Source organism: Cervus elaphus, chromosome 8, assembly GCF_910594005.1.
Source record: "Cervus elaphus chromosome 8, mCerEla1.1, whole genome shotgun sequence".
Lineage (NCBI taxonomy): Eukaryota > Metazoa > Chordata > Mammalia > Artiodactyla > Cervidae > Cervus > Cervus elaphus.
In genome coordinates, this window is record NC_057822.1 from 54514348 (window position 1) to 54536977 (window position 22630).

General features: G+C 36.9%; 1 protein-coding gene across 3 annotated transcripts in view; it reads left to right on the forward strand.

The window, feature by feature from the left end:
- STAT4 (signal transducer and activator of transcription 4) overlaps window positions 1–22630 on the forward strand; it is a 99189-nt gene that overhangs the window by 45064 nt on the left and 31495 nt on the right. For 2 of the 3 annotated variants that reach the window (XM_043910541.1, XM_043910540.1), the window contains exons 4-8: window positions 13154–13252; window positions 15748–15840; window positions 16756–16834; window positions 19479–19564; window positions 21434–21585. In XM_043910541.1, the coding sequence (XP_043766476.1) occupies window positions 13154–13252; window positions 15748–15840; window positions 16756–16834; window positions 19479–19564; window positions 21434–21585 (509 nt within the window). The remainder of the gene's footprint in view (window positions 1–13153; window positions 13253–15747; window positions 15841–16755; window positions 16835–19478; window positions 19565–21433; window positions 21586–22630) is intronic. The other variant, XM_043910542.1, reaches the window with a different exon arrangement.

Here is a 22630-nt window from a genome sequence, read left to right on the forward strand (position 1 = left end):
TCCCCCCAACTTGGTGACAATGACTTGGGTGGTTAAGTGGTTGAAAACACACACTCTGGAGTCAGATTGAACCTTGGCTTCAAGCTACTTCATCTCACTCTCTCATCATGCCTATCTGTGAAATCAGGATGATAGTATTGATCACAAACAGTTGTTGTGAAGATTAAGTGAAATAGAACACTTAGAAAATTCCCTGATATATTTTAAGCACTGAAAAATTAAGTAGCTTTTGTAATTTTCCTAACTATTGTGCAACATTTCTTTCATACGAATTGTATTACCTCTTTCTTTCAATCCAAACTCTCCAAAAGCAACTCTTGGAAGTCTAACTGCAATTACATTAAATATGTGATTCATTTTGGGATGATTAACATTTTTAGGAAAAGTCCCACATCCTAAAATTCAGTTATGTTTATTTTATGTTGTTTTTAATTTATGCCTTCTCAGATCTTTAGTCTTCAGTATGACCCTAGTTTAATTGATGTAAAACGTGTACCTTTCTTTTTACATTTATTCCTAAGTTTTAAAAGTATTTTCTTACTATTTTGAATGCAACATTATTTCCATTTTCAGTTTGAGATGATTATTACCAGTGTAGAAAAAAGTGTCATCTTGTTTATCATTCTAAAATTTCTTATTAATCTCATTTTTTCTAGATATAGACATATCAACAAGAGAGATGTGTGTATACCTTCTTTATCAATATTAACATTTAGTATTTCATTTTCTTGTCTTTATATTCTCATCTAAATAATCTTTGATTATAAGGATGATACATTCTTGCTATCATGAGAGCAAAGGTAAAAGGGTGACTAAAGGATTCTACTAGACATAAGCAAAAGACATCGATTCTTTTACTATAAGTAAAGAATGTTTCTTACCATACAGACAGCAGGAGACTCTCAGAGCATCATCCTTACTATTCAAGTCTCCCCAAGGCAGCCTGACTACCTGTGATAGGTCAACCAGGATGAAGATCCCACCAGGGCTTTTTGAAGCAAAGTTGCCATCTCCAGAAATATTTCATACCTTGCTATCCTCTTTCAACTAATCTCAAGATTCTAGTATTATATATTCCTGGCTAATAGGGTTAGATGACGAATAAAAACTCCAGGAGAATTTAAAGACAATCTCTTTACCAACACTGAGATCAAATAATATGCTTTTTCTATTTTTTCTCAGTTAGGAGGGAATTACTGTAATTTATTCATCTTCTCATTTGATCATTCAGCAAGCATTTGCAAGGTTTCTATCAGGTGACAGCTACTACAAGATTTGTCTTGAAGAAAGCCAATTCCTGCTTGTGGAAGATGCCAAGTATAGATTGGGAATAAGACATAGGAACAAATAATGGAAATGTTACAAGTTTATAATACAAATTGGTATTGAGAAGCATGGAGGATCTGGAATTTTACCTTTTCTTTAACAAATGAGCTTATTGTTTCCTGTGCCAGTTAAAGACTTGAGACTTCCGGATAATAAAGAGCAAAAGTAGTAATCAGAGCTCCAGGCTCATTTGTATTAGTTTCCTTTATCCTCTGGATCCTACAACCGTGACACAGGTACCAGAGGGGGCCCACCATGATTGTCAACACACTCAGTGGGTTGTGTCACAGGAGAGGAATATTGAACTTGAGGAATTCACTGCTATTACAGCTAGGGGAAGCAAGCCTGCTCTAGACGGAGACGTTACCACATCACTTAAGGCTGCCTGCTGCAAATACAACCCCCCCCCCAAATGAAACGAGTGGTGAGTGGTCAGGGCTTTGTATTCTTGGCACACCAGCAAGATCCCTCAGGGTCCATGGCAGATTGCCGGTATGAATAGCAAGCACAGTAGCCAGAGGTTATTAAGACTGAAGTCACTTAAGGAAATGCGATTCAATAATTTTACAATCAAACACATAGTAATTTTCTGTTGGTTGGTTTAACCACTGCAACTATCTTGAGGTTCCACAAAGAATGGTTAATCCTTGAACAGATTTATCATGGGAAATATTATAAAGATAATTTCCAGGGAGAGTAAAATTGAATGCAACTGTGACTGAAGGGGTCCAGTTAAATAAGAAATGCATTTTTAAAAAGACAGTAGTGATTTGCAAAGGTGATGGTTTATAGAACGAGATACACCTGTTTTTTGAAGCACTCCTTCGCCTTAACTTTAGAGTTCAGTGCCGTTCACAAATAACGTGACCTCTGGGCTTCCTAACAGGACTATTGTCCTGTTATTGTCAGCTTTTATAATGCTTTTATAAATGCACCCTACATATAAGAGGTATTCAGTAAATGGCAGGTTCTAGTATTGTTATGTTCAAACATATAAGTGATAAGTAGAGTTTGTTAGCATCTACCTTGTTCTCTTCCTGTCACTTTGAATTAAGCAATTCATTTCTCTCTTAATTACAAGACTGTGAGTTCCCCAACAGCATTGAAATTTAGTCATTATAGTGATCTAACTAGACTCTGACTCTCCTTTTTTTCTCTTTTCACCTGAATGACACATTTTCAAAACCAACATTCATCTTTTACAAAAACCTCTGCCTAAATCAAGCCAAGAGAAAGATCTGGTATGGAGCATATATGAGTGATTTAGCACTACTTGTTTTGTTTTAATCATTAAAGTAACACATGCTTAAATATCTTTAAAATTCCAACAATATCAAAGAATAGAGATAAAATGAAAGTATCCAGCCCCCCCCCAATCTCATTTCCCCAAGGATGATCATTAATGAGAGTTTATCATGTTCCTTCTCAAGCCTTTCTATTTGCTTAGAAAACTTAGTATTATTTTCTTCCAAAGGTTTTATGAATTATGCTCAGGTGGGAGCACTGTATTATTATGTCTTATTGCTAGCTTGTATGAGTTGGTTTTTTAAATTTAAAGCAGCTGTGTACTTGTGCACATGTGCAAGTTAATCCTAAAGAAATGCTGGGAAAGTCCCTGCTCTTTAATGTTTTGAAAATCCCCAATACATAGTCTATCTTTTTCTGGAGTTTCTTTTATATTCATGTAAATATATTTCCCAGAAAACAATTGGTCTTTATTGGCTTTTTAGTCAGTTTTCTTCCTTTTTGTGAAACTAATAGGAAGATTTTTATCTTGTTTTCATTGATTTACCATTTATGGTCTTTAAACTCTTCTAACACCCCCATGAGACAACATAAAAAAACCCTCTTCTCTTTTTAGAGCACTTTATAAGTTACATGCTTTACAAGCTTCCCAAGTGGAACTAGTGGTAAAGAACCTGCTTGCCAGTGCAGGAGAAGAAAAGAGGGTTTGATCCATGGGTTGGGAAGATCCTCTGGAGGAGGTGCATGGTAACCTACTCCAGTCTTCTTGCTTAGAGAATGCCATGGACAGAGGAACCTGGAAGGCTATAGTCCGTGCGGTCGCAAGGAGTCTGAAGCAACTGAGCATGCACAAGTTACAAAGCTCTTTCTTGTCTGGCATGCCCCTCACAATGACTCTCTGATACCAGTATTGTTATCTCAGCTGACTAAGAAGCAATTCCCAGGTGGCTCAGATGGTAAAGTGTCTGCCTACAATGTGGGAGACCCAGGTTTGATCCCTGGGTCAGGAAGATCCCCTGGAGAAGGCAATGGCAAGCCACTCCAGTACTCTTGCCTGGAAAATTCCATGGATGGAGGAGCCTGATAGGCTATAGTCCATGGGGTCGCAAAGAGTTGGACACCACTGAGTGACTTCACTTTCACTTTTAAGGAACAATTAGAGTAATGAAGGTTAAGAAGTATCTTGCCTAAGGTCACACAGCTAGTGACAACCACAAACTCAGGTTCCCCTGACTTTATATAGAGAACTTTCCCACCGCTTCATGTAGCAGTTGTCTAGGATAAGCTAAGCCTTCACAGACACAGAACATGGTGCCAAAATAGGCTCAGAATTTAAGTCTGATGCCTTTATTTAAAAAATAAACCAACACAAAAATAAAAAGTAAACCAAGACAAACTATGCATCTACAGTTAATTTTAAGTTCATTTAAGATGTATGTATCATTATTAGCATAAATAGAAATGGGGCATTAATAATTTGTATCCATGGAGAATTTATACCTCATTTCTCTTTTATTAAGAAAATCTTTGTGATGATGAGAAAATTTCAGTTCAGTTCAGTAGCTCAGTTGTGTCCAGCTCTTTGCAACCCCCTGGACAGCAGCACGCCAGGTTTCCCTGTCCCCGAGCTTTCTCAAACTCATGTCATCGAGTCAGTGATACCATCCAACCATCTCATCCTCTGTTGTCCCCTTCTCCTGCCTTCAATCCTTCCCAGAATCAGGATCTTTTCCAATGAGTCAGTTCTTCACATCAGGTGGCCAAAGCATTGGAGTTTCAGCTTCAGCATCAGTCCTTCCAGTGAATATTCAGGACTGATTTCCTTTAGGATTGACTGGTTTGGTCTCCTTGCAGTCCAAGGGACTCTCAAGAGAATTTAAAGCCAACTAAACAACAGAGGAGAGTGGAAAAGTTGGCTTAAAGCTCAACATTCAGAAAACTAAGATCATGGCATCTGGTCCCATCACTTCATGGCAAATAGATGGGGAAACAGTGGAAACAGTGTCAGACTTTATTTTGGGGGCTCCAAAATCACTGCAGATGGTGATTGCAGCCATGAAATTAAAAGATGCTTACTCCTTGGAAGGGAGGTCATGACTGACCTAGATAGCATATTAAAAAGCAGAAACATTATTACTTTGCCAACAAAGGTCCGTCTAGTCAAGGCTATGGTTTTTCCAGTGGTCGTGTATGGATGTGAGAGTTGGATGGTGAAGAAAGCTGAGCACCAAAGAATTTATGCTTTTGAACTGTGGTGTTGGAGAAGACTCTTGAGAGTCCCTTGGACTGCAAGGAAATCCAACCAGTCCATCCTAAAGGAGATCAGTCCTGGGTGTTCACTGGAAGGACTGATGCTAAAGCTGAAACTCCAGTACTTCGGCCACCTCATGTGTAGATCTGACTCATTGGAAAAGACCCTGATGCTGGGAGGGATTGGGGGCAGAAGGAGAAGGGGACGACAGAGGATGAGATGGCTGGATGGCATCACCGACTCAATGGACATGAGTTTGAGTAAACTCCGGGAGTTTGTGATGGACAGGGAGGCCTGGCGTGCTGCGATTCATGGGGTCGCAAAGAGTCAGACATGACTGAGCGACTGAACTGACTGACCGAAACAACAGAGGCAGGCAACTCTAGTCATTTGAATTTTCTCTTTCTTGGTCAAAAGAAAAGCATAAGGATATGTGAAAACTGTGACTTCTGAATGATGGTTTTTAAAAATAGACTTTAAAATTTTTTTTAGAACTGTCTTAGGTTCACAGAAAAATAGAGTGGACAGTACAGAGTTCCCATACCTTAGCCTCTCCCCCCTGCCTGCCCCCCGAATTTCCCTTGTTATTAACATCTTGCATTATTAGTGTAGTGTATTGGTTGTAACTGATGAACCAATAATACATTATTATTAGATAAAGTTCATATCTTGCATTACCCATTGTTCTTTGTGTTACCCGGGTTTTTGAGTTCTAACATATGCCTCATACCATCTGTCCACCATTACAGTATCGTACAGATGAGTTTCACTGCCCTGAAAATCTCCTGTGCTCCCCCCCATTCATCCTTCTACCCCACCCTGCAAACTTCTGGCAGCCACTGATCTTTTTACTGTCTCCACAGTTTTGCCTTACAGTATTCTTGTAGTAATATGTTTCCGTTTCCTCCATGTCTTTGTGTAGCTTGACAGCTCATTTCTTTTTATCACCGAATAATATTCCATCATAGAAATGTGGTGGTGGTTTAGTTGCTAAGTCGTTTCTGACTCTTGTGACCCCGTGGACTGTAGCCCGTCAGGCTCCTATTTTTAGCACGGAATTTTTCTAGGCCAGAATACTGGAGTGGATTGCCATTTCCTTCTCCAGGAGATCTTCCCAACTCATGGATCAAACTTGAGTCTTCTGCATTGCAGGCAGTTACTTTAACATCTGAGCTACCAGGGAAGCCCTCATGCAAGTATGAACCACAGTTTATCCACTCACCCATTCAAAGACATCTTAGTTGCTTCCAAGTTTTAATAATTATGAATAATGTTTCTATAAACATTTGCTGATTTTTATGTGAACATAAACTTTTAATGCATTTGGGTAATTTCCTAGGAGCAGGACTTCTGGGTTGTATGATAAAGGTGCTTTTAACTTTGTAAGAAGTTGCCAAAGTGTCTTCCACATTTGATAGTTCTGTTGCACTGTATCTTCACCAGCATTTGGTGTGGTCAGTGTCAACCTGACAGATGTGGAGTGGTACTTCATTATTGTTTTAATTATCATGAAAGAGAATTGCTTTTTAAATCTGTTAGACTGGCCAGTCTAAGTCAGCCTTAAGACAACTGGATTAACTCTTCTTCAATTTAGTATTTTTTTTTTCACCTTAGATATATCCTTATAATTCTAGTGAGGAAATCTTAGGAAAAGCCTTTAAGAAAAATCATGTACTCAGAACAAAGAGAAGGAAATAATAATAAGCTGAAGCTGAGAGTGTGTTGTCATGGCCAGTGTGTTTGATGCTGGTAAGGAGCAGGGATAAACATGATTTAACAGCAGTATTCAGGATGATAAAAGGGGAGAGTATGAGCTGGCAGCCAGAAGTGTGCAGTAGATTGCAGATTGCCAATAAAAACATGAATGAAAACATTTTACCCAGTAGTTGGAAATAACTGCTTCATATCTCAGAGATACCATAAAAGAAGAAATATCAGCATTTGACTGTAGTGTGGTTGCAGGTAGTTTAAAAAAATAAGAAATCAAAAATATCTCAAACTGATGTTAGGAGGAGAGCTGGTAGAGCAGAGATAGGGGCTGCCCTGCCCATAGCCCCTTGGGCCTTATGGCTTTAGTTCAGTCAAGTGGACTTCAAAGTGCCAGCATCTGTGGGTGTTTGCTTTAGGGCTAGTAATGACAAGAGCTGATATAAAAATACTCCAGTTCCCAAAGCCCTGGAATAGATAAATCTGTGCCGTGCTGTCACTTCAGTCATGTTTGACTCTTTGAGACCCTATCGACCATAGCCCATCAGACTCCTTTGTGCATGGGATTCTCTAGGAAAGAACACTGGAGTGGGCTGCCATTTCCTTCTCCAGGGGAATCTCTCTGACCCAGGGATTGAACCCACGTCTCTTATATTTGTCTCCTGCATTGGCAAGCAGGTTCTTTACTACTGGTACCACCTAGGAAGCCCAAATAACTCTAAGGCACGTGTTCTACCCTATCCTGGGGGTTTCCAGCCCATCTGAGCCAATGGCTGGGTGGCGCACCCTTTACTGGATGCCTTCTCTTCCTCATCTCACTGACCCACTCCCATACCGTGCTTTTGGGGATGAACTTTCAGTTATGCTTCTTGCACTGGCATCTTTGTCTCAGGGTTAGCTTCTAGAGAAACCCAGGCTCAGACAGTTGTTGGTTACCCATTTATTCAGAATCCTCCATCCCCTTTAGTTACTGTGCCTCCTTCTTTCAAGGCAGTCCTGAAACTTCCCCTTTTATTTGTCCTGGAATCCATTACACTCAGCCTTCAGGCGCCAGGTCCCCGCAGCCAGAGAGCACATCTGATAAATCCTTCACAGTGCAGGGGGAATTACGTAAATGCAGTATGTTAACTCTCCCTTATGTCTTTGCATTTTAAAGGAGATCCTTGGGAAGACTGAAAGTCTAGCGATGAAATCTCAGATTTCATGCCACCCAAATGAAGGATATCGTTTTGAGCAGCCTCATCACTTCCTTTACCTCTGACTCTGGTACTCTTTGGACTATCTGGGAGAAAAAGAGCAGAGAAACTAGTCATTCTTTAGTGACAATCAAATTTGCAAATTAAATGGAAGGCACTAGAAGAAGAATTTGAAGGAAAGCCAAGGAATTTAGCCAAAAGCAGCAAAAATAATAAAATAGCACATTTGTTGATTTTAATGGAGGAGGAAACAGCAACCTACTCCAGTATTTTTGCTGGGAAAACTCCATGGACAGAAGAGCCTGGCGGGCTATAGTCCAGAGTCACAGAGAGTCGGACACGACTGAGCAACTGAGCACGTCGATTCTAAGACACTTTTTCCTGCATTTTAACGTCTCTGAAATCAAAATGCATCTTCTGATCAATAGCATCTCTAGTTACAACCATCAGGTAGCAGTCACAATGTTATGGCCATTTCCTGTGATGTACAATTAAGTCATAGCTGTTCATGTCACTTTGGTTGAACTATGTGCACTGTTGATAACAAGACATTGAATTTAATTGCTGTTTAAGTGTCATTAATATAATACTGTGATTTAGGATTGAAACAAACAGTTTTCATGTATGTGGAATGTTGTTCAGTTGCTCAGTGGTATCTGACTCCTTGTGACCCCCTGGACTACAGCACGCCAGGCTTCTCTGTCCTTCACCATCTCCTGGAGTTTGCTCAAATGGAGAATGGGACAGGAAAAAATCAGCAACACATAAATTTGATATTTGTTAAGCAAGTTAATTGTCACTAGGTGGATGGTCCTAAATTCCGTGTTTTCTTAGAAAGCAACAATAAAGTACTTTATAAGATATAAGAAAGGGAGGAAGATGCCCACTATTAGAAGTTGTATTATATTTTATTTTTGAGACTCATGCAAAAGGATTGCCTATCGTAGACACTGCAACAGTGGCAAGAGAAATCATCAAATGCCTCACAATAGATGAATAAAATAGCACAATAGCAGGCTGGAGGAAATGAATCATGCATTGCACAGGACTGTCATTAAGATGTACAATATACATTTACCAGAAACTTCCTGCTGCCTTTGAACAGAATGCCCTTAATTTACAGCATGATACCACTGAGGAAAAATTAAAATACGTGTTTAATTGTTATCAATTACACTGCTTTTCATAATCCAAACTCACACTCTTGATCCTTTTAAGGATCCATTTTCGGAACCCTGCTACACTGTTGGTGGGAATGTAAATTGGTGCAATCATTATGGAGAACAGTATGTACAGTGTGGAGTTTCCTTCAAAAACTAAAAATAGAGTTGCCATATGATCCAGCAATCCCACTTCTAGGCCTATATTATATTTTTGTTTCAAGGCAAAAAGCATTCTTAAAGATCAGTTCATAGTAATGAAAGATTTGACTAGTAATTTATAACAAGTATGAATGTGTATGAAAGAACCACAAGAAGAATAATTCACAAACTAGATTTTAACATGCCTTTTTCAATATTTGATAAAATTAATGAGGCAGAGAGAAATCAGCAAGGATACAGAAATTTGAACAAAACAATTAAAGTTAAGTTAATGAACTTGTATGAGACATTTTCGTCCAACAACTGCAGAATTCACATTCTTTACAAGCTCACATGGAACATTTACAGAAAGTCCATATGCTGGGCCACAAAACAATTCTCAGTGAATTTTGTGACTGAAGTCATTCAAAAATCTATTCTGATCAGACTTTAAAAAATCTATAACAGTTAGTTAAGAGGATAATAGAAAATCCCTATGTTTGGAAATTAACCAATGCATTTGTAAACAAGTCATAATGAGAAGGTGAAATTCTGATGGAAATTAGATAAAGGAAAAGAGAAAAATGTTATCAGTAGTCAGACAAGATTTGATTCGTATTTGCAGAAAAATCCAAAAGAATTTACAGATAAATTTTTATACTTGGTAAGAGATATTATAAGTACCTTATTAGAATTATTGGAATTTAGCAAAGTTGCTGGATTCAGTCAATATATAAAAGTCAAATATATTTCTACATACTAGTGAAAACACTTAAGAAAGAAAGATACTATCCATTATCAAAAATACCAACTACATAGAAATAAACTAACAAAATTGTGTAAGATCTCTGTGGGAAGATATAATGCTTAATAGAGAGGCATTAAAGAAGACCTAAATAAATCGATTAGAACACAATTATAAAGATACCAAGTACCTAAAGATTTAGTGCCATTCAGATTCTCAACAGGGTTGTGTGTGTGTGTGTTTGTAGCTTGATGAGGTGATTCTAAAATTTATGTGAAAATGCAGAGAAAGCCTATTATACTTGACATCAAAAAACTTGTTATACAACCCTAGTAATTAAGATGGTCTGTTGATAAAGCAGATAGAACCATAAGGTGGAATGGAGTCAGAAACCACCCCATCCATATGTGGGCACTTGGTTTATGACAGTTCACCCAGCAGTGGTGAAAAACTAGAATGTTCAATAAATATTGTTGGAACTAATATTCATGTAGAGAAAAGTGAAAGGGACCACTCATATTAATAAGCCCCAAGTGAATTACAATTAGGGAAAAACTCTAAAGGCTTACAATATATATATAGGGAAAAGTCTCCATGGCTGTAGATTAGGGAAAGATTAAGTCGTAAAAAACTAACCATAAACAGAAGAATTAATAAATTTGGCTTCACTAAAATTAAAAACTTCTCTTTATTGACACTAAGAGATGGTGAAAAGACAGCCAGAGATAGAAAGTATTTGCAATACCTATACATAAGAGAAACAGACACACACTAGAAAAAGGGTAATTTCCCTTCCTCCCTCCAACTTGGTGGCTCAGACGCTAAAGAATCACCTGCAATGTGGGAGACCTGGGCTTGATCCCTGGAGGAGGGCATGGTAACCCACTTCAGTATTCTTGCCTTGGAGAACCCCCATGGACAGAGGAGCCTGGGGAGCTACAGTCCATGGGGGCTGCGAGCAGCTGGACACGACGGAGCAACGGAGCACACAGCACATACGTAAGAGAAACTCACAACTGGGAGAAGGGCGATCTCCCTGCCTTCCCTCCTGCCCCCAGCATGCTCTTAGGGGTGGGCTTCCTGCTGTTCTGTGTCTGATTTTTGTTGTGGCTTTCTGGGAGGAGGAGTGTCCGTGGCCCCTATACACAGTAACTACTAAAAGGTGAACATAACTACATCTTTTGGTAACACACACACACACACACACACACACACACACTCAGCTGAATCACTTTGCTATACACCTGAAACTAACACAGCATTGTAAATCAACAATACTTCAATAAAAAATAAAATTTTTAAATTTACCTGATCATTTTAAAAAGTGCTAATTTTGTTTTGAATCTATAACAATCAATTTTCCATAAGATGTTTTCATCTCATGTATTTAAGTGAGATAAAGGTTTAGGAAAATACAAAAGGAAAGTGAAAAGATAGCCTGGGTAAAAAACATGGTGATTCTCTGTTCTTAACAAAGCAGAAAAAAAATGACTAATGTAACCTCACAGTGGGGAAACTGAAATGTAAAAGGGAAGGTAAAAGAAGTCTAAGTAGGAAAAAAAAGAAAGAAATTTAGACAAAGGAGCTGAGAAATGATGAAAGATAGTATCTAAATGATCAACAATGAAGAACTTCTACAACATTGAGAAAAACAAATAGTGGTGATTCTTAGGATTTTAGAGGAACTCCTGATCTTGGATGGAAAAATCTTTCAACTTAACATAAATAACAGAGCCTCCAAACTAGTCCTGGGAGAAACCCTTAATTGTTTTCAGTGGAATATTTTAGAAATAAGGGCAAAATGAGAAAACAAAGCTTTTCTTGGAGAGTTCAATAGAAAGTATATGGGGAAAAATCAATAGATAGGAACATTTTAAAACAGGAATAAATTCAAACTAAGGAGAATCTGAAATTGTTAGCATGCAGAAATCAGAATTTTTGGTATCCCAGCTTAATGAACAGGATAATTTTAATTTCTTAAGAGTTTTTGTCAATTCATTTTTGTTTTTTTCTTTTGGAGTTTTCTGATTTTAAAGGGGAAAAATGTTTTGAAAGTATTAGAATATGAAACCAGATACTTGGTGTTTACCCTAACTTTACCAATAGAAATGCTAATTAGAAAGCATCATCTAATAACATTGTAGTAATTTTATGGTCAAGGCCATAAAAATGTTTACAAACAATAACCTCATTTCTTTCCCTGAAATACCCTTTGATTTACTAGTCTATACAATCTACTTTTGATTATTAATTTTCCACTTTGTCATTTGTTATTTTATCTTTTCTACTGTTGATCTTTTGGCCATTTTGTGGATAAGTAGCACCTTGTTCAGAGAGGACAGGGAAGGAAACTAAATAAAAAAATAAATGCATTTGTTTACATTTATTGTGCTTCCTGTTAATCCTGCCATGGAGAGGTCTAGTAACAAGGTTTGACACTATTGACTAAAATGATGCTGTTCAAATTAGTCCTGTAAACCAAGAAAACACAGACACCTATGGGAGCCTAGCAGGTAAAGGAAATGAGTGCCTGAGTCACTCAGTGATGGATATTATGGCAATTTTGGGTAGTACATGCTACCCTGAAGGAATTACAATATTTCAACTTACACAACATACCTTATGGTTGAATTAGGCCCACGGGGTACCAGTTTACAAAATCTGCACCGTTAGCATTGGTAATAAAACATGTATATGCTTAGATGTCATAAAAATGAAAGTGAAAGTGAAGTCACTCAGTCGTGTCTGACTCTTTGCAACCCCATGGACTGTAGCCTACCAGGCTCCTCCATCCATGCAATTTTCCAGGCAAGAGTACTGGGGTGGGTTGCCATTTCCTTCTCCAAGGGATCTTCCTGACCCAGGGACCGAACCTGGGTCTCCTGCATTGCAGGCAGACACATTACCATCTGAGCCACCTGGGAATTGTTGCTCTAGCATACTGACATAATTATGAGCTAGTTGATATGAAGACCACCAAACAGGGACCAAAAACAATGCGTTAAACAAGTCACGAAGTACAGGATTAACAAATGAACAGCTGGGACCACCATGGTTCCTAATAACAATTTACAAAGAAATAACTCTTGTAGAACTTATCCTAAGCCCAAAGTAAACCAATCCTTCTGAATGTGTGTTCAGAGCCTTTCCTACAGAGGTGCTCAAAAAGTATTTTTAATCATTAAGAATAACTTTTGGAGACAGAACAATATATTACGTAGATGTCTACACTCACAATATAAGTTTCTGTGGCTTTATAATAGAATAGATAGTTGAAACAAATCCCAAACAATTTCACATACTTATTGGTAGGTTATTTTAATCTTCAAATAGCGATGTATATATTTAAGATTTTATGTTGTTTCTGTTCAATTTTTTTCAGGGAAAATTTCATGGAAACCCAATGCATGTAGCTGTGGTCATTTCAAATTGTTTAAGGGAAGAGAGGAGAATATTGGCTGCCGCCAACATGCCTGTTCAGGTAATATTTTCTCCAGTTGCAATCTTTTCACCCAGAACTCAATTTTTCTAAAACAGAAATTCTAATCTTCTTTCCAGCTGTCTTCTTCTATCTATATTAATGGTGCCATCATCCGTTCATCCAATTGGAATCAAGGTCTTGGGATCATCTTTGAATAGTTGCTTTTCTCTGCCTTCTTACTGAGATAACTACCAAGTCTTTGCAGAGTTTGTCCCTGGAATCTCATCTATACGTTCTTTTCTGTTCCCACTGCTCTCACTCTGGTCTGTGGTCTTACGGCACCGGCTGCGGACAGAGTAAGCATTTCCTGGATAAATTCCTGCGTGCCAGCCAGGCTCTGTTCCTTTCAGCATGTTTATGCTCAGGGACGGTCTTGCTTGAAGCCCTTCAGTATTCCCAGTTTGCTCCACCACAGGCCCAACTGTTCCATAAGCAGGAATTTTGTCTTACAGAAACTCCATAAGTACTTCTTGTCTGCTTCAGTGTGCTCTGCCCTGCCATATTTTAGAGAACATTTTATCCCACTATACTGAATGAATTCAGAGTCCCCATCAAAAATAAGCAGAGGAGTTAATGAAGGCCTTGGGAATACTCCATTTAAAAAGGAAAGAACATGTAGATAATCAAGTTTCCAAATGTCATGCTGCATAATTTAGTGATTCACACTACTGTATTTATTTTTGAAGATCCAACAAAAGTATCTTTTTTTCAACTATTAAAAATTCTCAAATTTTCTTGCTGTTAGTTTATGGTTGTTTTTAGAGAACTATGAGGTTTTAACAACTTACTCTTATTTTTTAGATGTGAATAAGAATGATATCACCTTTAATTTTAAAATCTAAAGTTAGTAAGTTTCTAAAGTAAACATAGTTTGATTCAGTGAAAATTTGGATGAAAATTAAGATTCTATTACTAATATATGACATTTTCATATATTCTCAGTTGTCCTTTTTGGTAGCCCTCTTATCTCTAGTCATTATATATATATGTGTGTGTGAGTGTGTATTGTTGTTATTGTTCTCTTCATATATCAGGTATCAGCCAAGTTAGAAACATTTATTTGAATAGATGCTAATCAAAATCATTCCTCAAGCAATCTTCTAGTACTACATACTACCACAAAAGAAGTTTGTAAACTTCAAAGCAATAGACAATATATAGAGATACACACACAGAGAGAGAAATAACTGGAGCCAAAATGAGAGAGAGGGAATTTTACAAATCATCTGAAGAATGTGATGTAGTTGAAAGAACATTTCATTGAAAGTTAAGCACCTGGGTTCCACTTGAGGTTCTGGGACTCATTTTCTATTTAGTCGTCACTCTTTCTGATCATACCTCCCTATCCAAGTGTAAGGTGAAGGGTTTATGGACATTCTCTCAACTCAGACATCTATGTAAACGTTATATCTAAAGAACAAACTCAGATAGGTTATTAGAGTGGCCAGGAAACATGGCTTGGAGTAGCTGGTTAGTCTTTCCAATAATACTTAACCAGGCTAACAGTTTACATATTCTTTGTAAACTCTCTTTGTTCCAATATAAAAATAAATTTCATCCTGGCAGGTTCAACATCCCTAATTCTGAATTCAAGTACAACTTAATGTAGTTTCACATTTTATAGAATTTCAAAAGTCACATGGGTCTGATGTAGAAAAATAGGAAAAAAATTTTCACCGTAAAATCATCTGTAATTTCACTGTTCAAAGATAACGAATGATAATATTTTGGTGTATGTATTCTTCCAATCACATGTGCTTGAGTTTACATATCTATACATATATCTAGATATTTATAAGTAAATACATACATACACAAGCAACAAAGATCACAAACATAGTGTCTTATAATTTTGCTCTATTTCTTAATACTTTAACACTACTCATCTGTCCTTAAGGGCTCCCCAGGTGGCGCTAGTGGTAAAGAACCTACCTGCCACTGCAAGAGATGCAAGAGACCCAGGTTCGATCCTGGGGTTGGGAAGATCCTCTGGAGGAGGAAATGGCAACCCACTCCAGTATTCTTGCCTGGGAAATCCCATGGACAAAGGAGCCTGGTGGGCTGCAGTCTGTAAGGGTCGAAAAGAGTCAGACATGACTGAAGCAGCTTAGCACACACACACGTACGTCATTAAATATTTTTCTGCAGCATGGTTTTTAATGGCTGTAGAGTATTGCATATCATACTGATCCAGACCTCAGTTCAAAGTATATTACATATACTACATTCATCATAAGCCTGTTTCATCAATATGTTGAAGTTTCAGGGATTTTGCTGGCAGTCCAGTGGTTAAGTCTTTGCCTTCCAATGCAGGGGGGGGTGCAGGTTTGATCCCTGGTCAGGGAGCAAAGATCCCATATGCCTTGCAGCCTATAAGCCAAAACATTAAAAAAAAAAAAAAGAAGCAATATTGTAACAAATTCAATAAAGACTTTAAAAATGGTCCATATAAAAAATGTTTTTTAATATGTTGAAATTTCAAAATGTTTTTCCAGGGACCTCTGGAGAAATCCTTACAAAGTTCTTCAGTTTCAGAAAGACAGAGGAATGTGGAGCACAAAGTGGCCGCCATTAAAAACAGTGTGCAGGTGAGTGGTCTCTTAGAGATGGTAGAAAAGGTGAGCAGTGGCCCCCGTTCTATGCACCTTCTCTTGTGTGCCCAAAGTTACCGTGTACAGAAATCATGGGGCACTTTGTTATAAGATAAATATCTCTCACACACTATGTTCATATTAGAAAAGATTTCTTTGGGGAAAGCTTTGAACTTCAATTTACTGAAAAGTGGAATCACACCAGTCTCTATCAGTGAGAAGCCATGTGGCTTCAGGCAAGTAAGTTACTTTACATCTCCAAGCCTCTGCTTCTTCATCTATAGAAGTAAGGATAACCACTCTAACAGGCTGTTTGGGAGGACTACATGAGATTTAATACTATATGAAAAGCCTTTAGCTTAGATTCTGACATCTTTATGTCTGAGCAGAAAACATCACTAGATTTGGGGAAGAGTAAAAGCAAAAATCTCAAAGACAGAAATGAAGAGGAGACACAGAGGAGGCATAAATATTTTCTAAGAGGTAGAGAGGAAAAATTTTAGACTGTATTGTCATAAACTATATCCTTTGATAAAGGAGACTTTAAACAAAAAGATAGTTGGTACATTAATACAGAGCTATGTGGAGCTAAGTGGATAAAGTACCCATTATATAAAAAAGATGTTAGCATCATTTGGAATTTACTGAGAAATGAGAGACATGATGCTGAAATTTGCAAACACTCAGGAAGAGAAAATGGAAGAGCAACTTCAGTCTGGTTCTTCCAGAGCTATTCTGTTTTCATGGGAATTAGCTCTTTAGAAATTGTGGTTCTATAATATATAATTAGTTTGGGATATTACTGTAGATTGGAAGCACTAAACAGTGTATTTTGAAATACTGATAATGGATGGTATTGTTTCATTGGCACGATTAATTGCAACAACAGAGTATGTTTTCTTTTGTAAAAAGATGACAGAACAAGACACCAAATATTTAGAAGATCTACAAGATGAATTTGATTACAGGTATAAAACAATTCAGACAATGGGTAAGTTTTTGTTTTGTCTACAATTCCACAAAGGGACATGACTAGGGTTTCTTCTTTCCTGAAATAATTGATAAATTAATCTCCTTTTTTTGAAGAGAGGATGCAGGAGAAGAGAATTTAGTTTACTTCCTCCTTTTCTCTTCATATAAATATGTATTTTTCACCAACCATTCAAATTATAAAGCTCATGAGAAATAACCCCTATATCAGAATGGTTCTCCAAAAGCTAAGAACATTTTCCTGTAGAATCAAAATATTGTTATTACAACTAAGAAAAGGAATAATAATTGTCTATTATGATCAGGAAATTACTATATTATCTCTAGGTGAGTTTTTTACTATAATTTTTAAAATTAAAAGTAGAAATGTTATTCACTGTAGGGAAAGTAGAAAAAAATTACAAAATTTAAAAATCACACAAAATTCTGCTATCTAGGTATATAACACCATTAAAATGTTAGTATATTTTCTTCCAGCCTTTGCCTACATGTTCAAAATACATCCACAGAGATTTATTTACAAAAAATGAAATCATCTTGCATGTAGTTTTTGAATAGTATTTTAAGCTAAACTTTTATTTTACATATTTCCTCACATTAAAAAAAATCTTCACACACATAATTTCAATAATTATATAAATATCCAAATGTAAGGACACTGCAATTTATTTCACTATTTCTTTGTGGTTAAATATTGAGGTTGTTTACAATTAGGTGTTTTTAAAGAAATGTAAGGAAAGAATGAGAATATTTGCAAAGATCTAAGATTTACAAGTAATAATAGATTGGTCACTAAAAGTGTGCTGCAATTAATAGAACAATTAGAGAAATTTTAATCAGGTCTAGATTAGTTAATAGGACTGTACCAGTGTTAATCTACTGGCTTTGACCATTGTACTATGGTTATGTAAGACATTAGAGGAAGCTGTGTGAAGTCTATATGGGAACTCTATACTATTTTTCGTAACTTCTAGCAATTCTAAAATTATTGTAAAATAATTTTTAAAAACACATTAGATATAAATTCTTTTTATAGATGATTTACAAAATCATCCTTAACTATTGAAATGCTAGCTTAAAATTTATCTGGAAGGAAGTAATATGGATGATTGTGATCAAATGCTTATTAACTTCCTATCTAATATTTAAAAGAGAGGATATTAGTTTTTCCTGGCATAGGTGAGATGTGACATGTTCTCCTGGCACCTTCAGGATATCTTGACTCCCATGAAATGTTGATTATTATTATGTTATGATTATAAGTATGTTCATGAATTTGTATGCACAATTGTGTATACAATTTTTGTGCATGCATAATTGTTTGTATGTACAAATTTTTTTCCTTTGGAGAAATTCACACAACACAGGTTTCACCAGATTATCAAAGGGGTCCATGACCTTAAAAAGGTTTAGAACAACTGCACATTTAATCAACCATTACAGTTCATTGAAAGCAGCCTCACTCTAAATTTCATATGTGAACTACCAATTTTATTAATTAGAATACAATAAAATACATTATAACAATAACATTATTTTGAACTTATGTTACAATTAGTTACTTTAATATCTTTCAGTACTTCATAAGCAGTATGAAGAATAAAAATGATTATTTTATCACTTTAATCACCAAGTATTTATTTTATTGGTTATAAGTGAAAGGAAATGTTTTAAGTGAAATGAAAGATACATGGGAAACAAGTTATATCCTTGCTGGTGAAGAATGAAAAGTATTAGCTAATTAAGTTTTGAGTTGATAAAATGCTGTCTAAGCAAGAGTGTGCTATACATGGGATCTAGGAGTTAGTGAATTTGTGAATTAATACAGCCAGAAATACTTGGAGACCAGTGCTATTTTGTGGAGAAATTTGCCACAGCATTGTTCAAGAGCCTCTTCTTCACAATTACTGAAGCCCTATCAGTGTTCCAGGCCTTCATTTAGATATATGAACAGTTAGGCCTTCATTTAGATACATGAACAGTTGGTATAAATAGTCACTTACTATATACCAACACATTTTTAAGTTAAAATTAAACAATATGATGTTTCTTGTACTTTTTCCATTTAAGAGGATAAATCATTTGGGGTTTTTTCAGCCAGAGATTTTTCTTCATTTGCAACTCCCACTTCTGGTTTCACTGTGAGTCTAGCTTGTTTTGCAAAGAAAAAGAGAAATTAAAGGATTTAGTCATTATTAGTTCATGAGACTGTGTATAAAAGTACAACCCTTGCAGGAGATTGAGTCAAGACATCAGGAGGGGTCAATATGATTTAATCATGGGCACAAAGACCCCTTCTTTTCTTACACATGCCAACCAGCCAAGGTCATTATCAACGTAGAGATGATCTAATGAAGAATCTGTTATAAAAACGTTGTATCTCCTCTCTCCCGGCCCCTACAAGGAATACTGTGAAGAATGGTGTTCTCTCAAGGTCTATAAGATAGAGTTCATCTCTGGCATGCTTGGATGTAATCCTTCCTGGCAATATGAGCAGTCAGGGATTTACTTCCAAGCTCATCACTAATGGCCCCATTTCTGCTCTTACATCCTGGATCTTAGGGTGGCAGGATACAGCCAGCTTGGCTTTCAGGACAGAGACCTTTTCCTTGGAGAGGGCTCTAAATCTGATCTCTTCTTCACAGACCAGGGTGACAAGAACAGTGCCCTAATGAATCAGGAAGTTCTAACTCTGCAGGAAATGCTGAACAGCCTGGACTTCAAAAGAAAGGCTAGTGAAGAACTCTAATTTGGCCTTTTGTCTACTTTTCTCCTTTTTCTGCATCTAGTCCTACTGAAATGAAGCTCTTTGATTTTATCAATTCCATTTATGCAGTGTTTCTAGGACGAGTATCATACTGTTTGCCATGCTTCTCTACCTAAGTTTACAAATCAGACTCTCTCTAGAGTCTATTTATTCTGCTCATGTGGTACCTGTACTATAGAAGAAAGTGAAAGTGAAGTCGCTCAGTCGTGTCTGACTCTTTGCGACCCCGTAGACTGTAGCCTACCAGGCTCCTCCGTCCATGGGATTCTCCAGGCAAGAATACTGGAGTGGGTTACCATTTCCTTCTCCAGGGGATCTTCCCAACCCAGGGATTGAACCCGGGTCTCCTGCATTGGAGGCAGACCTGTACTATAGCTACCATTAATTTCAAGGTGAACATTTTACCCAGTTTTTATTTGCCATTATTTCAGACATGACTGTTTTAGTTGCTGTACTTAATATGCTGAGATGGGTTCTACTGTATATGTATAATTAAGATATTACTTGATGACTACTAAAATTTTATTGCAGAAATGTGTCCCAGTTTCTATTATGAGAAATGACATTATACTAAATAATTTTGTAGATTTCAGGATAGTCCACTGAATCCTGAACATATTCAATCTCATCTCTTCCCAAGGAGAAGAAGAATATTTTTCTGGCTCAATAAAATATTTTAAAAGAGGGGAAATATCTCTATTTCAATTCTACCTCTCTTTGGAAAGAGACACAACTGAAATTAACCAGTTACTGAAATCGATAGTTTATTTATATAAGTTTGGTTTCACTTTTTTGTGCAGGAATTTGTGTAAGCACAAATATTTTCACCCTAAATCAATTGTAAACTTAAACAACTATATATCAGATTTTAAATATGTAAATATTTAACCCAAGATAAGCTCAATACTTTTGTACATAATGAATCTATGCTATACATTTTATGCATGCTATCTTAAGATTTTAAGGAGAAGGGGAACCTCAGAAATAATTCAGTCCATTCATCTGACTGTATAGATGAGAAAGCAAAGTAAAATGACTTGCTCAAATTTACATAGCCTGTGGCCAAGCCAGGGTAGAAATTCACATCTTCTAATCCCTAAGCCTTTGAAAATTATCCTCTTCCACTATGCTTCCCCAAACCCAGATAAAGTGGTAATAAAAACTAATGTGTGTGTGCTATGCTTGAGTTGTGTCTGACTCTTTGTGACCCTATGAACTACAGCTGGGCCAGGCTCCTCTGTCTGTCCATGGGGTTCTCCAGGCGAGATTACTGGAGAGGGTTGCTGTGCCCTCCTCCAGCGATCTTCCCAACTCAGGGATCAAGCCTGCGTCTCTTAAGTCTCCTGCATTAGCAGGCAGATTCTTTACTCGGGCCAACTGAGAAGCCCAAAAACTAACAGAGAGAGGCTCAAATTTTAGTCAGTACATTTAAGAATTAATGCATTAAGATATTTATAAGAATGTAAATTTAATTTATAAATGGCTTTTTAAGAAGCAAATAAATGGCTTTTATGACTACAGGATTCAATATTGTCACAGGAGTTACAAATTCAACATATTTATATTAATGATATGAGACTTCTGTGAGATATTATGAGAATGTTAACTGTGATCATAGTTTTTTCTTCATGATGTTATTGAATTGCAATAATTTAATTATGTGAAAAGGTAGTCCTATGGCAAATAGAAGGTAGTATTTGGTAAAATATTTGGTCAAAATTTTAACCCAAAGTTTTATCTCCCAGGTTAGGCAGACTGTTTTCTAGATTGAATTGTGACTGACTTCGGTTGTGTTGTCAAAAGAATCTTCTCAGTAGTCACTTTTGTTTTTAGGAAGCCCTGAGTAAGATGACACAAATAGTGAATGAGACGGACTTGTTAATGAACAGCATGCTGGTGGAGGAGCTGCAAGACTGGAAGAGGCGACAGCAAATCGCCTGCATTGGAGGTCCACTCCACAATGGGCTTGACCAGCTTCAAAACTGGTAAAACGCGCTGACTTTAGTTTCTAGTGAAAACCACAGGAAATACACACACAGCTTCAGTGTCACTGAGCTGGAGAATGCAGGCTTAGACCTCAGCTCAGTTCATTCAGCTTGTTGATGGCTTATGAGCAGCTGGAACTCTTGAATACAAATAGATGTAATTGTCTAAGTGTTCTTAATTCCCATTCCTTTGGGGAGAAAAATAAAGCATCTACAGAAATCTGTAGAATGCATAAGAATTGCTTATTTTCTCCTATATAATATGTCAATATGTCAGTCTTAAAAGACTCAAATGAATTTTTTTCAAATCATCAATAAATACACTTTCTTGAAAAGCATGAGCAGCACTGGCTTCAAACACTCTATCTCATTTTTAAAATGTGTATCTTAAGATGTCAACATAAAACTAAGCATTAATTTTGTGTTTTTAACAAAGTGATCTGTTTTTGTAGATAAATGACAAATCTCAAGTGCCTAATACAATATGGCATCCGCTGCCAGTGTACACATGCACGCAATCATGTACAGATATTATCCTTTGTACTAAACAGAGGTTTATAGGGTTTCCCCCTTCATCAGTGCAAAAGAAAATTCTCTGAGTGAAGGAGCAATTAGAAAATATAATGAAAAAGAAGGAAATTTTTTGATTGAATCGAAAATTGCTTTCCAGGGGTGCAATCCAATGCGATGAAAACACATAGAAACTGGGCACACTTGCACTAAAAACTCTGCACTCCAGGACTACTTCTCAAGAAAAGTAATTGGGTGCTTTTAAAAATTTATTGATTTCCTTGGGGAAATATTTTGATTTACTAACCTCACTGTTGTGAAAACAAGATAACAAAGGGAGGAATAGAGAGCAGAGCAGAAATGGTGCTTATACCAAATTCAGTAAGGGGTTGACACTTCTTTCTACCATGTTATGGGGAATAAACTTTAGAAAGAGCTGCTGTCAGGGCACATGGACTTAGTAAGTGTGATGAGACTTCTGCCTCCTCTTAGTTGGAGGCCCTTTCTGCATGCCTTTCAATCTCCCCCTTTCCCA